Raw genomic sequence first — 14,797 nt, forward strand, 5'->3', positions numbered from 1 at the left:
TAATCAATGAATTGACATCTTTTTTTTAATAAAAAGCTTCTAACATTGCATCCTATATATTTTTACTCTGATTAAGACCCATGGTTTTAAATGGAATTTGCTTTCTAGTAACACAGGATTGCAGCCTAGACTAATTCTTATATAAGAATATTAAAAGATAGTCAGTTTGAGGATCAAAAGCCTTGGAAGGGAAGATGAAAGTAAGAGAAATATAGCTTGCTAATTTGGGCTGATTCTAGACACTAATAAGAAGTGGGTGGGAGGCAGAGGAAATTAACAGCAGATGACTGGCTGGCTGAAAAATCCTGAGCAAATCTTAAGAAGAACTCAACGATTATCAGTTAGGAGCCTCCGGTGGCCTAGGGGATAAAAAGCCTTGAGACTTGAAGGTTGGGTTGCTGACCTGAAGGCTGCCAGGTTCGAATCCCACCCGGGGAGAGCGCGGATGAGCTCCCTCTGTCAGCTCCAGCTCCATGCGGGGACATGAGAGAAGCCTCCCACAAGGATGGTAAAACATCAAAACATCCGGGTGTCCCCTTGGCAACGTCCTCGCAGACGGCCAATTCTCTCACTCCAGAAGCAACTCCGGTTGCTCCTGACATGGAAAAAAAATCAGTTGAGTGATCTGGAGTGAGGGGAGGGGAAAGACATGAGTCAATAATAATAATAATAATAATAATTTTATTCTTATACCCCGCCCCATCTCCCCAAAGGGACTCGGGCGGCTTACATGGGGCCAAGCCCGAATAGAACAATAAAACAATAAAACTTGCATAAACATCCCAATTCTTTCAACTTTCCCCTTAGAGGTACCTATAAAATAAGTGAGATGGGTAAATCCAAGGTCAGCTGGGAAGTTATGATGGTTTTGAAGATTGGTTCACCTTGCTCTTGGTCTGTTATGCCACATAATCAGTGAGTTTTGGAATATAAGCTACAAAATATTCTACATAGGAGACAAAAGTATTACCACCTATCGTGAAGATTATAAACTTGCTGCAAGAAAATAACTGCATCACACTGTGTTTTTGTCTCATGAGTATTTGGGGAGAGGCAATCTTTAAAACACAGTATTGAAATCTGGAAAACTTCTCTATGTGAATGATTTCATGGAGATGACAAGACAAGCTAATTAATTCAGTAAGCCACTGTGCCAGATATGAAAAAAGGCTATGACCCAGATCCATATTTTTGTCCCCCATTACTTCCACTTGCATATGTGGGTTGTGTACATGAAGATGGAATATCAAAATGTTGGTTCTTCCCTGAATGTCCAAACATATATAACTGAAAAGCACAGCCTTGGCTTATTACTTGAATGGAGGGATCATGCATTTTTAGCAATGTGAAATCATATGGGGGTATACAATAGGCACAAGGGAAGAGAATGGAGGTGGGAACAGAAAACTGGATAACAGGAGAAGAGCTGCGTACACTTGCTTGTCTTCATGAACTGGGTCAGATCAGAGAGGCAAATTGTCCAATCCAACCCTATTTAGCAAATCAGTGGATATCTGGGAAATAACAGATACATGATGCTGGACAAGATACAGTGTAGATAGACATTAAGAATGCTAACGAGTTGATAAAATAATATAAATGTATTTGTTACAGTGCCAGTTTGCTCCTCGTTTTCTGATTAAAATGTCCTACATAAATTCTAAATTTTCTAATTTTACATTTTCATGTTATCAGATCCTCTACAAGTTGGAATACAACAAGGCCAAACCCAAGGGCTATACTGCAATTCATGATACTCCCATGGTACTCCACGTACGCAAGGTTATGGACAGAATAAGTGAGGTAATTGAACATGGCTTTTAACATAGTATTCAGTAGTATTCATAATTTTTGCTCTTTAAACTGTGCAATTGCATAGAGTTAAATTATATTACTATCTAGGGCTTTTTAAATTCCTTTGGACTTCCTTCTCAATAACTGTTTGCAGAAGTGGTAGGCAGGTTGTGGTTCCAGATGTTGTTTAATTGTAACTCTTGTAATTCCTCATCATTCCTGTCCTGACTAGGGATTATGGGAGTTGCAGTCTAAATAGCTAGAAAACCTCAAGGTACCAAGTCCTTATATATAACTTCAGTTTTAATTGTTTGTTTGAATATATACATTGACTTGGGAAAGCATTGCGAACTATGTCTCCCATGGTTCCCAGAAGAGTGCATGAGTGATCCAACATAAGAATCATAATGTAATTGATTATATATCAGGCTTAAAATGAGTCCAGATTAGCTTTTCTGATGAGGTGAGGTCTGCGCTTACTTATCAAGACAATGCACATAAGATAATGGCATCAAGAGAATGCATCACCAGCACTTCATCCTACTAAAAACCACTACATTGTGTATAGTGTAATATCATAACTCAAGTTGCTCCTGACACGAAAAAAGTGTAATATCATGATTAAACATATTGTATATCTTAAACATGATCTTTGGGATCATTTCTATTCAATTGTATTGTTGTATTCCTTACATAGAAATAAAATGTGAAATGTTCTTGTTTTTTTCAACAGCTGAAATACAAAGAGATCTACGAACAGAATAAGTCTCACATCCATATTGTTCCAGATTCTGTTCATATTAAGGCTGCTAAGCAGGCCTACAAAGTAAACACCAATGTGAGTTTGGTTTATCATTTATTTATTTATTTTGTTATTACATTTTATCCATCCTTCCCAGTGAAGCATAGCAATCACAGACATCACTACAAAAATGTAAACAGTAAAACAATTCAGATGATCATAGGAATAAGTTATGAGAGAGATGAAGTTTTCTTGCAGAGAAAATGGAGGGAGCAGAACATCCATGGTCCACTCAACTTTATGAGTCTCATTTCTATGATCTAAAGCAATGTAATGTTAGCAGAGGGAAACAGTGAGTGAGTGGAATGTCATTGGTTTTTTCAATAGTGCAAGTTATAGCACACTTCTTCTTGGATGTAGATATACTTCTGATTGTGAATCCAGCTGCATAATTGAGTACTGTATTTGATTCACTCGTTTTGTGGACCTATCACATGGTTTTCTTGACAAGGTTTGTTCAGATATTGTTGCCTTTGCTTTCCTCTGAGGGTGGGAATGTGACTTGTCCAAGGTCACCTGATGGGTTTCCATGGCTGAGTGGGGATTCGAATCCTGGAGTCCGAAAGTCCTAGTCTAACACTCAAACTACTACACCATGCTGGTTCTCTTGTCACACCTATACTCACAATGGACAGACAGACATTGATATTGTAGATCAGCCATCCAGCAAAAAATAGCTTATTGGTGCCATTTTATCCCCAGTGCTTTTTAATATTTACATGAAACCGCTGGGAGAGATCATCCGGAGGCATGGGGAGGGGTGTTATCAGTATGTTGATAACACTCAAATGTATGGAGCCCCCGGTGGCATAATGGATTAAAGCCTTGTGACTCGAAGGTTGGGTTGCTGATCTGAAAGCTGCCAGGTTCCAATCCCACCCGGGGAGAGTTGAGCTCCCTCTGTCAGCTCCAGCTCCATGCGGGGACATGAGAGAAGCCTCCCACAAGGATGGTAAAAACATCAAAACATTCGGGCGTCCCCTGGGCAATGTCCTTGCAGATGGCCAATTCTCTCACACCAGAAGCGACTTGCAGTTTCTCAAGTTGCTCCTGACGAAAAACAAAAACAAAACCTCAAATGTATTTCTCCATGCCTTCAGAAACAGCCTCAGCTAAGGATAGTGTGTCTCCTCTGAATTAATGCTGGAGGAGGTAATGAACTGGATGAGGAAAAACAAATAGAACTGAATCCAGACAAAACAGAGGTGCTTGCCATCAAGGGTCCTAATCTGGGGATAAAGGTGTGTCAACCAGTTTTGGATGGGGTTACACTCCCCCTGAAAGACCCTATTCACAGCTTGGAAGTTCTCCTGGATCCATCTCTCCCAATGTCAGCCCAGGTAGATGCAATGGTCAGGAGTGCTTACTATCAGCTTTGGCTGATATACCAGCCCTTATTAGATTTGGAGGATCTAAAGATGGTAGTGTACACACTTGTAACCTCAAGGTTGGACTTCTGCAAAGCGCTGTACATTAGGCTACCTTTGTACTATTTGGAAACTCCAGTTAGTTAATAATATGGCAGCCAAATTAGTAACAGGAACATCCAGGAATATTACACCTATCCTAAAGTCACTCCACTGGCTGCCAATTAGTTTCCAGGCAAAGTAGAAAGTGTTGGTTTTAACATTTAAAATCCTTGCGTCCAGGTTACCTACAGGATCGCCTTCTCCTGTACAATCCGCCCCAAACAATTAGGTCCTCTGTGGGCCATCTACTCCAGCCTGCCAGAACCCAACTGGTGACCATCACCGAGAGGACCTTTTCATCAGTTGCCACAAGACTGTGGAACGACATGCTGGAAGAGCTCCAATCTCTTCCAGCAGGCCTACCCAGCCAGTTTTAATTATGAATTTAAACTTGCATTTTATGTTTAATCTTCGTTCTGTGTATTAAAATATATTTGTAGAAATATGTTTTAATATGTATATTTTGTAGAATGTTTTAGATGGGTATGTGTTTTTAGTGATGTTGTAAGCCACCTTGATCCATGAAGAGAGGTGTGTAAGAATTATTATTGTTATTGTTATTGTTGTTATTGATGGACCAACATCCCATGGCAGAAAGTGCCAGAACTTCCAAAAACAGAGTTGGTATCCGTACAGTTCCTAATGCTGAAGAAATTGATTTTTCTCCTATATAAAAGAATAATTTTGACACTAAAAGATAATGTTTTTAAAATTATTTTTATCCTACATTTGCATTTCTTGTATATTTTTTTCTGTAAATAGCTGGATTATAAGAAGAAATATGAAGCAACCAAAGCTCACTGGCAATGGACTGTAGACAGACCAGACTTCATTCAAGCTGCAAAATCATCTCTGCAACAGAGTGATGTAAGAAAATGAGAAAGGATGATTATTTTTTACATTATTTTTAATATGGCAAGTCAGACCAGTTTGCCCATTGTTAAGAGCAGACTGATTCTGTTACTTACTCCTATATCTGTTTCTTTGTAGTATGAGTACAAACTTGACCGAGAGTGGCTAAGAGGATGTAAGCTGTCTGTAACAGATGACAAAAACACAGTGCTGGCATTGCAGAATGCAATCCTGGCAAGTGATGTGAGTATTTCAATACCAATTTAGTGAAAGCCTTTTCTTTATGTGTTTTATATGTTTTTTTCTGCATAAAAGCAAAAACAAATTACAAAGATTGGCCAATAAGCATGTCTTTATATTCCAAACTAGCTGCAACAAGAATGCCTTAGATGTTGTATAAGAAGAGTATCTTTGAGTTTAGTCTCCATTATAGCAGTAAGATGGAAGCAAGTATCTATCTACCATGATTTCTAGAGATATGGTGGATTTTTTTTACTTTGGCAATTAGCCATTCACTGATATTCTGCTGAGCTTTGTATGTCTTACAAACTGATCCTAGGTTCAGAATAATTGTGGGAACAAGCCACATATCTGCTGGAATTAATCTGAGTGGAGGACAAAGGATTGCTCACTTATGCTGAAGTTCATTGCAAGTTAATGGAGATCCCTCAGATATGACTTCAGCCCAAAATAAAATGGCAATTTTCACAACCTGTGTACTGACTTCACAAAAAAACCAAAAAAAACCCAACCCATCTCATTGCCTTGTGATACTCAGGTCAGGATTTGACCTTGCCGTTCTCCATATATGCACACACACCTCTCGCCTGGAAAACAGTGGGATGTGCCTCTCAGTAAACACATGTTCACCAGTGGTGTGCTCAATTGATTTATGTATTATTTATTTATTGACAACATTTTTACCCTGCCTTTCTCACCCGAAGGGACTCAAGGTGGCTTACAAAAATTGGCAAAATTCAATGCCCAAAACAAATGTATTATAGTCCTGGAATTAAATATCTATACACATTATAAAAGTGAAAAATATGTATGTGTGTATGTGGCAGAGGTGTCCACTTACATAGACAGCCTACCGCCTCCACAAACAGCTTTAGTTCCCACTGAGCAGGAGACACTGGGAGTTATAGTTCACCCTTATCCAGAAAGCCTTGAACCCAGCCAACAACAGATCTGGACTAAACTTGGCACACAGACTCAACATGACCAACTGCGAATACTGGCAGGGTTTGGAAGGTGATAACCCTGGGAATCTGGGAATCTGGGAGTTGTGGTTTACCCTTATACAGACAGCACTTGAACCCAGCCAATGATGGATCCGAACCAAACTTCAGTGATATTACCTAACATCTCAAAACAAACAATACCTTCTTCTAATAACCCAGGCATGGCCAGGTCCCCAAACTAGTTATATATATGATGTATTATAGTCATTGAAACTAACACTTTTTCTATTCCATGTCCCAGCTAAAATATAAAGAGAAGCATAACAAGGAAAGAGGAACTATCCACGCAGTTGCAGACACTCCTCAGATCCTTCTTGCAAAGTCTGTTAGCTCTCTTGTGTCCGAGGTAATGCCACGTTTAAAAACATATCATCTGACTTCAGAATTTCTTCCTTATAAGAATGTGCCTTTTCTGAATCTATCTTTTCTCTCCATCATTAGAACAAGTACAAAGAACATGCCAAGAAGAACCGTCCCCATGGTTCTTTTACAAAATTGCCTGAAACCCGAGACACTGTTCATGTCAAAGAAGTTACCAAGAACGTCAGTGAGGTAAGTAGTCCCTATGTTTGCATATTCAACATTACAATTGTGGTAGATCTTTGCATTGGTTTTATTTGGGTTTTGTCTACATGGGCCAAACAAAACAAATTCACCTTGCAACCCCTGTGATCAGTCCACACAACATATTTCTGGTTCTGCAGCAGAAGCATTGCTTCTAGCTGTTAATCCCAGATGGAGAGATGGATTCTACAAGAGTCTCTATGCTGTATCCAGAGCGGCTCTGGAGAAGGCTACTCCCGGTTTATTTTGGCTTTGGTGATGGAAACCCTTGTTTCTGCCTCCAGTTCTTATGAAAATGTTATCCCCTGTTCATATGAGCTGAAGCCACTGATACTATTGGGTCACTATCCATAGTTAAAGATTTCTGAATTGCTTAGTAAATTAATAAGCATGATAAACATTTCTATAGGTGGAGGGAGAAAAGGAAAGGTTTAAATTGGTTTGATCCAATTAATATTTCCCAATTCTTTCACATCAGAGGAAATAGAATGTGAATTTAATCATGGAGACTTTAATTAATCAGTTGGTATTTTTATTCTATGATTCTGATGATATTTCAGGCGTATGTATTTGTTTAAAGGTGATCTTCTCATTTGAGCTGTCCTTTGAATAAATAACATATTTATTTTATTAGACTGCAAAGAAGATGAGAATGTTAAGACACATCCTTAGCAGATCACTAAGAAGAAGAAAGCTAGTTAGTCCACAGAGACAAATATACAATTTTTGCTTGTGAATAACATGTAATCTGTGGTTCCCTTTTTAAATAGTAAAATGCACCTTGATTGGAGAGTGAATTATTTAACTCTTTCTATTTCAAATAGACAAATTACAAAAAGAAGTTTCAGAAAGAGAAAGGCAAGTCAAATTATTCCATCATGCTGGAGCCTCCTGAAGTGAAGCATGCCATAGAAGTTGCAAAGAATCAGAGCAATGTAAGTTTCCTCTGCCATTATGTCATTGATAACTGTATATGGGCATCTCAGTAAGATTGAGAAGACAATCTGAAAATCATTTGCCATAGTCAACAATGATCAGGAGGAATGAAATTTATCTGTTTTAAATTTTGTTCAGCTGATATGGATATAGATGCAATATACATGGGCATGATCAATTTTGTAACAGATCTGGGTTAGATGTTACCTTCATACAGTTTTTTAAAAAAAATACTGCAGTTTCTAATGACAGCTTTGGCGTGTCATCAATTTATGCCTTCAGGAATTATGAAATTATAAATTTTAAGCATGACAACTGGGTGTTTAATAAATGCCTGCTGTATTTTATGAGCCTTTAATGTCACCCTATACCAGTAATGGTGAACCTTTTAGAGACTGAGTAGGTGTGTGGGGTAGGGTAAGGTTGGCCACTTGGGGGGTTGGAGAGTCGGGGGGGGGGTGGAGGGTGGGTGGGACAGAGAAGGGGGTGCAATAGGTGTGTACCAAGAATGAGGGAGCTACATGCCCCTTCTACCATGCGTGCCATTGCTTTGCTACTACTGCCCTATACCTTCAAGAAGGAAAATCAAGATTTATGAATAGGAGCCCCGGTGGCAGAGTGCGTTAAAGCACTGAGCTGGAGACCGAAAGGTCCCAGGTTCAAACCCCGAGAGCAGCGTGAGCGGCTGCTGTTAGCTCCAGCTCCTGCCAACCTAGCAGTTTGAAAACATGCCAATGTGAGTAGATCAATAGGTACCGCTCCGGCGGGAAGGTAACAGCGCTCCATGCAGTCATGCCGGCCACATGACCTTGGAGGTGTCTATGGACAATGCCAGCTCTTCGGCTTAGAGATGGAAATGAGCACCAACCCCCAGAGTCAGACATGACTGGACTTAACGTCAGGGGAAACCTTTGCCTATAATTAATTATATAACTGAGCTATTTCACTCCACCCTGAACACTTGGTTCTTTCTCTTTTCTTCTGTCCTATGGATGGCTACAAGTTTTGTTTTACCTATATACAGTAGAGTCTCACTTATCCAACATAAACGGGCCGGCAGAACGTTGGATAAGCGAATATGTTGCATAATAAGGAGGGATTAAGGAAAAGCCTATTGTTAGGATTTATGGGAGTTGAAGACCTAAACATCTGGGGACCCACAGGCTGAGAACCACTGCTCTATATTTTAACTTTTCATTTGTACTAATTAGAAATGGGAAGGCCTAGGAAAAAAAATAAAAAAAATATGGGGGGAGGGGAGAGAATGGAAAAACCTGGGGGAAATTGAAAAGGAGGAATGGAAAAACTGGAAAAAAGCAAAACAATCTTCTTCTTTTTTCAGGCATTCCCATCTAGTCCTAACCAACTTTTGAGCAGAGATATTTGTTAGAGCTTGGAAATGTTAATTTTTTGGCTCTAAAACTCCATGACAAAAACTGTTGTGCTGAGGGGAGGAATGGGGAAGGGCGTTGTTGTCCCAAATTATCACTATTCCCAACTCTCCTATGCATGATATTACCCTTCTAGGAAGGAAAGCAGTATTGTACATAGGAAAGTGGGTATATTGTCACTAACAGCATTTCATAATAATAGGCTTTTCTCCCACAGCTAATTTAGCTAAATTGTAAGCTTATGCTGGTGATACAAAATTGTGAACTTCAGGATATTGATTGATTTTCTTTTCTAAAGTTAGCACTTCCATACTAATTTTCCTGTATGCTTGCTTAAACCTAGATCCAGTACAAAAAAGATGCCAAATCAAAGCTCCACTACACAAGTGTGGCAGATCGGCCAGATATTAAGAAAGCGACTCAAGTATCTCATTTAGTCAGTGATGTAAGTACATGTCATTGTAACTCTTCAGTAGCTTGTGATATAGCATATGTATAAGCAGTTGGGATTATGCCAGAAAGAACCTGTAAGCATGCCGACACAAAGATGGGGTAAATCAAACAAGAATTGTGAAGGCCTAGGGCTGGGGTGAAATAAACAGAAAAATCCAGTAAAATACATTTTCTGGGTATTTTTCAGAAAAAAAATTAAAAAGGGGATATTACATTTCTTAGCCAGATAAATTAAATATTTAAAACAAAGTATTCCTTTATTTATCCATTTTATTTCTTTAAAAATCCTATATAGGAAGTAGACTTTTGTGTATTACTATGTACAGTATCCCACACCATTGCCATTCATGAATTTGGTGTCCATTTCTATGTGTGCTTGGCACTGTGAAGGATATCACACCCTATGAATGTAGAGGTCAGGGAATATTCAAAGGTGTTTTTCCCAGTTCCTTCCTCTGAAGTACAACCTGTAGCATATGGTATTAATGTAGTCCTGGTAAAGGGATTTCTGGGGGTTGTATAAAATCAAATTAATTTTATGCCAGTATAGAGAAGCCAAGAGTTATTGACTGTCTGTCTGGTATTTATTCTAGATTGAATATAAAGCCAAGGCTCGTGGGGAAGCTGGCATGGGAGTCAGCATGCTTGGCCGTCCTGATATTGAACTTGCTAAAGAAGTGTCCAAACTTACAAGCCAGGTATGAACAAGCCACTTACATAACTTATGGCATTTTGCAGATACCAGATATGTTTTTCATTATTTGAGTTTAATGTTGTCTTACGTAGTGCCATTATTAAACTTGAAAGTCCTTCTAGATTATGACATTATGATTGTACTAACAAAAGCTTGACACAATTTTAGTTGCTCATGGAGGTCTTCTCCAGGACCAGATACTTATTTCTGTTCAGTGTACTCTGTGCTGGCCATAAATCCCACAGTGGGTCTCCAAGTGGAAGCCTGCTGTTGTGATATACTATATTATGCTTTTAATGTATTGTGTTTTTAATTTATTATTTTATTTATTTATTTACAGCATTTATATTCTGTAAACATTGCTCTGATCTTTTGTGTTATGTTATTTTATTTAGTTTCCCTAGTTAAGTTGGGTTGTTTATAAGTTATATTTAGCTTAGTTTATTTTAAGTTTAGTCTTGATTGTTAGTTGTTAGCTCTTGACATTGAATGTTTGCCATTTTTGTTATACTTTGGAAACTGCCCTGAGTCACTTCGGGGAGAGAGGGCTGTTTATAAATAAAGCATTATTATTATTATTATTATTATTATTATTATTATTATTATTATTATTATTGACACAAAGACACAGTATGACACAGCAAACGAGATATTATTATTATTATTATTATTATTATTATTATTATTATTATTATTATTATTTTATGACACAGCAAACAAGATCGATATGCTGGATTTCGTATCACAAAATCACAAGTCGAACACTTCCCAAGTGTCTAGGACTGTGTGATGGATTTTCGGATGATGCGTGCAAATCCCAGTAGGGTGGCCTTTTGCAGTTGGCAGATCATGATTTTGTCAATGTCTATTGTTTCCAAATGCCGGCTGAGATCTTTTGGCACGGCACCCAATGTGCCGATCACCACCAGGACCACCTGCACTGGTTTCTGCCAGAGTCTTTGAAGTTCAATCTTGAGGTCCTGATAGCGGCTGAGTTTTTCCTGTTGTTTTTCCTGTTGTTTTTCGTCAATGCTACTGTCACCTGGGATGGCGACATCAATGATCAATGATTATGATTATTATGATTATGATTATGATTATTATAAACCCCCAGAACACCTGTGCTTCAGGGGATCTACTCTGGATTTCACTAACAATGGAATTCATGCCTATATGACTTTTGTTTCCACTAATGCAATGTACAGTCCTGTATGGCAGGGTACATTTTGCACACATTAACTTTTTCCCCATTGTGTGGGATAAACAGTTCCTTGTTTACGTGTGTTAGGGATTCTCCCTATGTGACAGCATAATTTATAGCTCTGCTGTTCACATAATTCTCCCACAGGCATTTATCACCAATGCAGGAAGTGGTGGGGGAGAGGAGAAATCTGAACTGTTTTACTTGTGCTTGACTTCCCATAGTAATTAAGGATAGAAATAACTCTTTATTACAAATACTTATTTATGTGACAGTTTTCTGACTACCATGGCCAGTATCTGACAGTTCCTTCATATTCTTTCCCACAAATTCATGTGGAGAAAATGTCTATTACTACTGGTGGGAAGAAATGTGTAAATAACCAAAGTTTTAAAATCACAGGACTCTGCAGAAGTTGTTGGCTTTCAGTTCCCAGCACCAATTCTCGGCATAGTCAATGGTCATGTTGTCATCTTACAACATCCAAGAGGCCTCCTAATTACTACCTCTGTTCTATAAAACATATTCATGCCCACTGTCCTTGTTCATGGGAATGAATGGCAGATGAGATTTTTCTGCAATTTCTGGAGATATACAGGTTAAGTACCTTTCATCCAGAACTTCAAAATTCTCCAAAACCTAAAAATGCCCACCTAGGTGGTTGTGAAAATCTTTGTTTTCAGATCATACAATATATGCAAACTCAGACTCATGCACAAAATTATTAAAAAATGTTGTTTACAAAATTACCTTCAGCTTGGTGTGTAAGGTGTATATGAACCACAAATGAATTTTGTGTTGAGACTTGGTTCTCTTTCCCCAAAATAACCCATACAATGCAAATACAAGCAGTCCAAAATCCAGAAGAATCTGAAACCCAAAACACTTCTGGTCCTAAGCATTTTGAATGAAAAAATGTGTTGAGTATGACTCATTACTGGAAATATTTTTAGAATCTTGTCTTCATTACCTAAATATGAATAGTTGACATACATTTTAATGCTTGCAGTTACATATTTCTATGGTGGCGGCAAAGAAATGTTGCTTCATGCTTAATTGAAAGACATATTTTACATAATTTGTTACCTTATCTGTTACTTTTCATGGCTTGCATAAGTCTTTTTGATCTCCACCAAACTTCAAATGACTTCTTTCTGTGGACCTTGACACATCTTGTTTTCCCCCAAGGCTCTTCTCCATATACAGAAGATACAAAGACCTCCTGCACTTATATCTTAGCTTCTTGCTTTATCCATTGCTCTAATCTTGCTATCTTGCTACGCTTTGTAGGCAGAATACATCAAAGGACACATGAGGGGCCATGGTGCTGCATCGTATGATACACCCATGATGAGACACGTTAAGAAAGCTAATGTCCTAAGTAGTCATGTAAGATTAATTTAAAATAGTTCTCTTCAGTTGCCAGTTTAAGCCTCTTGCTGGATTTTATATTCATGACACATGAAACCAAGCCTGCCCTGCCAATGTGATGCATTATTATTATCACCACCAGTGGCAGCATCAAAACTTCCCCTTTCTTTCTTATGTAAAGTGAAGCTTGGAATTTCTTGAACAGTTACTTTGATTAAATATGTTTTTTTGATAACTCCTCTTATTAAAGAAAAGTTCCAGGCACCTGAAACCTCTGCATGTGAATGGGGAATCTGTCAAGACCCAACAAATTAACTCTACATAATTTATATGATGTAGAGTGTTGGTTATAAAATATACAAATTGGCACTTGAATAAAAATATATATCCTAGTGAGCATCTCCTGTTTCCCAGATGCTTTTATGTTCTACTACGTTAAAGGCTTTTTACATATCATTTGTCTGTTATGGCCTGCTGGATTACACTAAGAACCCAACTTGTCCAACACTCTGTTGGCCAACCTATTGTTTCTTGGAGGCCCACAGACAGATATGTGCAATATGAAACATACTTTAGAAATTTCAGGGAAATAACCTCAGAAGAGTTATAGATAAACTAAATCCAAATCTGACACATGGCTAATCATTGCTGGGGTTTTTTTGGAGGACAAATACTGTATTTTCTTATTATTCTTCCCCACTCATTCTCAGAAGGTTTGGAGAGCCATCTTGTCCTCCGTTCGCTCTATTATCCAGTAGAGTCATAGTTTCAGTGTGCCAGATCAATATGTGATGATAGGAGCATGCTAACTCCCTCCCTCCATTTTTGGCCAGTTATCCCCTCCCTCAATGGAGAGAGACAGGTCTTCCTCTGCACATGGACACTCGTCAACAATTGGGTGCCAAAAATAAATGGAAATTCCTAATCTCATGGAGAACATCCCCATATAAGAGAAGCTCTCACATTTATTCCTCTCCACACAAAGAGAGTGATGGAATTGGTGTCAATGGAAAGATGGAGCTAGCATACTTCTGTCTGTGTATGTTGATCAGTTGTAATGCTATATGATAACAGAGTATGACTTACATAATGAAATACATTTAATAAGAACTAAAGGGGATGCTTGCACGTGTCAAAACTGCATGAAACAAAAACCGCATGTCCAGCAGAACCTTCTTTCTCCCCTTCTCATCAAAATTGACAAAACCTCATTTTGAAATAGCAGGTCTCTTCCTATCAACAAGGCTTCCTCTAGTTTTATTTATAGCAAAGACTCTTGGAATACATTTTAGAGGGAGCTTTCTGGTCTTGAAAGAAGGCAGAATTCTTTTGGGAGGAGATATTACTGTGATACGCTGTATGATATATGTTTTAGGATGTTGGGTTTTTGTTTTGTTTTGCATATTTGCTTTTAGGTATGCAGAACCTCAAAAAGTCTCTCGTTTCTTTATTGTTCGTATTGTCAAGTATTTGTCATATAGAGTGTCTGTTCTTGGTATACTCTATGTAATATCTTCTATTTTATTGTTGATTTTGTTCTAATTCCATTGGAATTTTTTGCTGTTTCTTATTATAGCTCTCTTGTTACCTCTTGCCTTGAGATTCTTCTACTGTAAGTGTTGTGTTTAGTAAGTGCACAAGTCAGTTACAGGAATAGGTGACTTGGGTTACACAAAATATGCTGCTTGGCTGCAATGGAACATCTCTTCTCCCCATTTTATTCCCCGAAAACAGGTTATGATGGTTTCCCGGCCTTCAAAATATACTTTGAGAGGGCTGCAGTGGGAAAGGAGGAATCACCACTTTTATGATGATGTTGAGTTTTAGCATTCCATCAAGCACCCCAAAGTGTATCCAGAGCTTCAATATGCCTAAAGTTATCCTTACTTCCCCCAATAGAATATGTTTTCACATTTTGTAGTCAATGAGCCAATTCCCAAGCTGAAGTGAATGGGGAAATCTGACCCCTCAAAATGGGAGTTAGATCATCCTCAGAGTAGAGGTAGAGGTAGGCATAGTGGAAAAT

The 14,797-nt window shown here is 38.3% G+C and overlaps 1 protein-coding gene across 43 annotated transcripts in view; it reads left to right on the top strand.

The window, feature by feature from the left end:
• neb (nebulin) overlaps window positions 1–14,797 on the top strand; it is a 229,122-nt gene that overhangs the window by 167,934 nt on the left and 46,391 nt on the right. For 38 of the 43 annotated variants that reach the window (XM_062965858.1, XM_062965887.1, XM_062965945.1 and 35 more), the window contains 10 exons: window positions 1,696–1,803; window positions 2,528–2,632; window positions 4,828–4,932; window positions 5,056–5,160; window positions 6,403–6,507; window positions 6,603–6,713; window positions 7,550–7,660; window positions 9,396–9,497; window positions 10,099–10,203; window positions 12,691–12,789. In XM_062965858.1, the coding sequence (XP_062821928.1) occupies window positions 1,696–1,803; window positions 2,528–2,632; window positions 4,828–4,932; window positions 5,056–5,160; window positions 6,403–6,507; window positions 6,603–6,713; window positions 7,550–7,660; window positions 9,396–9,497; window positions 10,099–10,203; window positions 12,691–12,789 (1,056 nt within the window). The remainder of the gene's footprint in view (window positions 1–1,695; window positions 1,804–2,527; window positions 2,633–4,827; window positions 4,933–5,055; window positions 5,161–6,402; window positions 6,508–6,602; window positions 6,714–7,549; window positions 7,661–9,395; window positions 9,498–10,098; window positions 10,204–12,690; window positions 12,790–14,797) is intronic. The other 5 variants (XM_062965919.1, XM_062966156.1, XM_062966076.1 and 2 more) reach the window with 1 other exon arrangement.

This window comes from Anolis carolinensis, chromosome 1 (genome assembly GCF_035594765.1).
Source record: "Anolis carolinensis isolate JA03-04 chromosome 1, rAnoCar3.1.pri, whole genome shotgun sequence".
NCBI classification, from domain to species: Eukaryota; Metazoa; Chordata; class Lepidosauria; order Squamata; family Dactyloidae; genus Anolis; species Anolis carolinensis.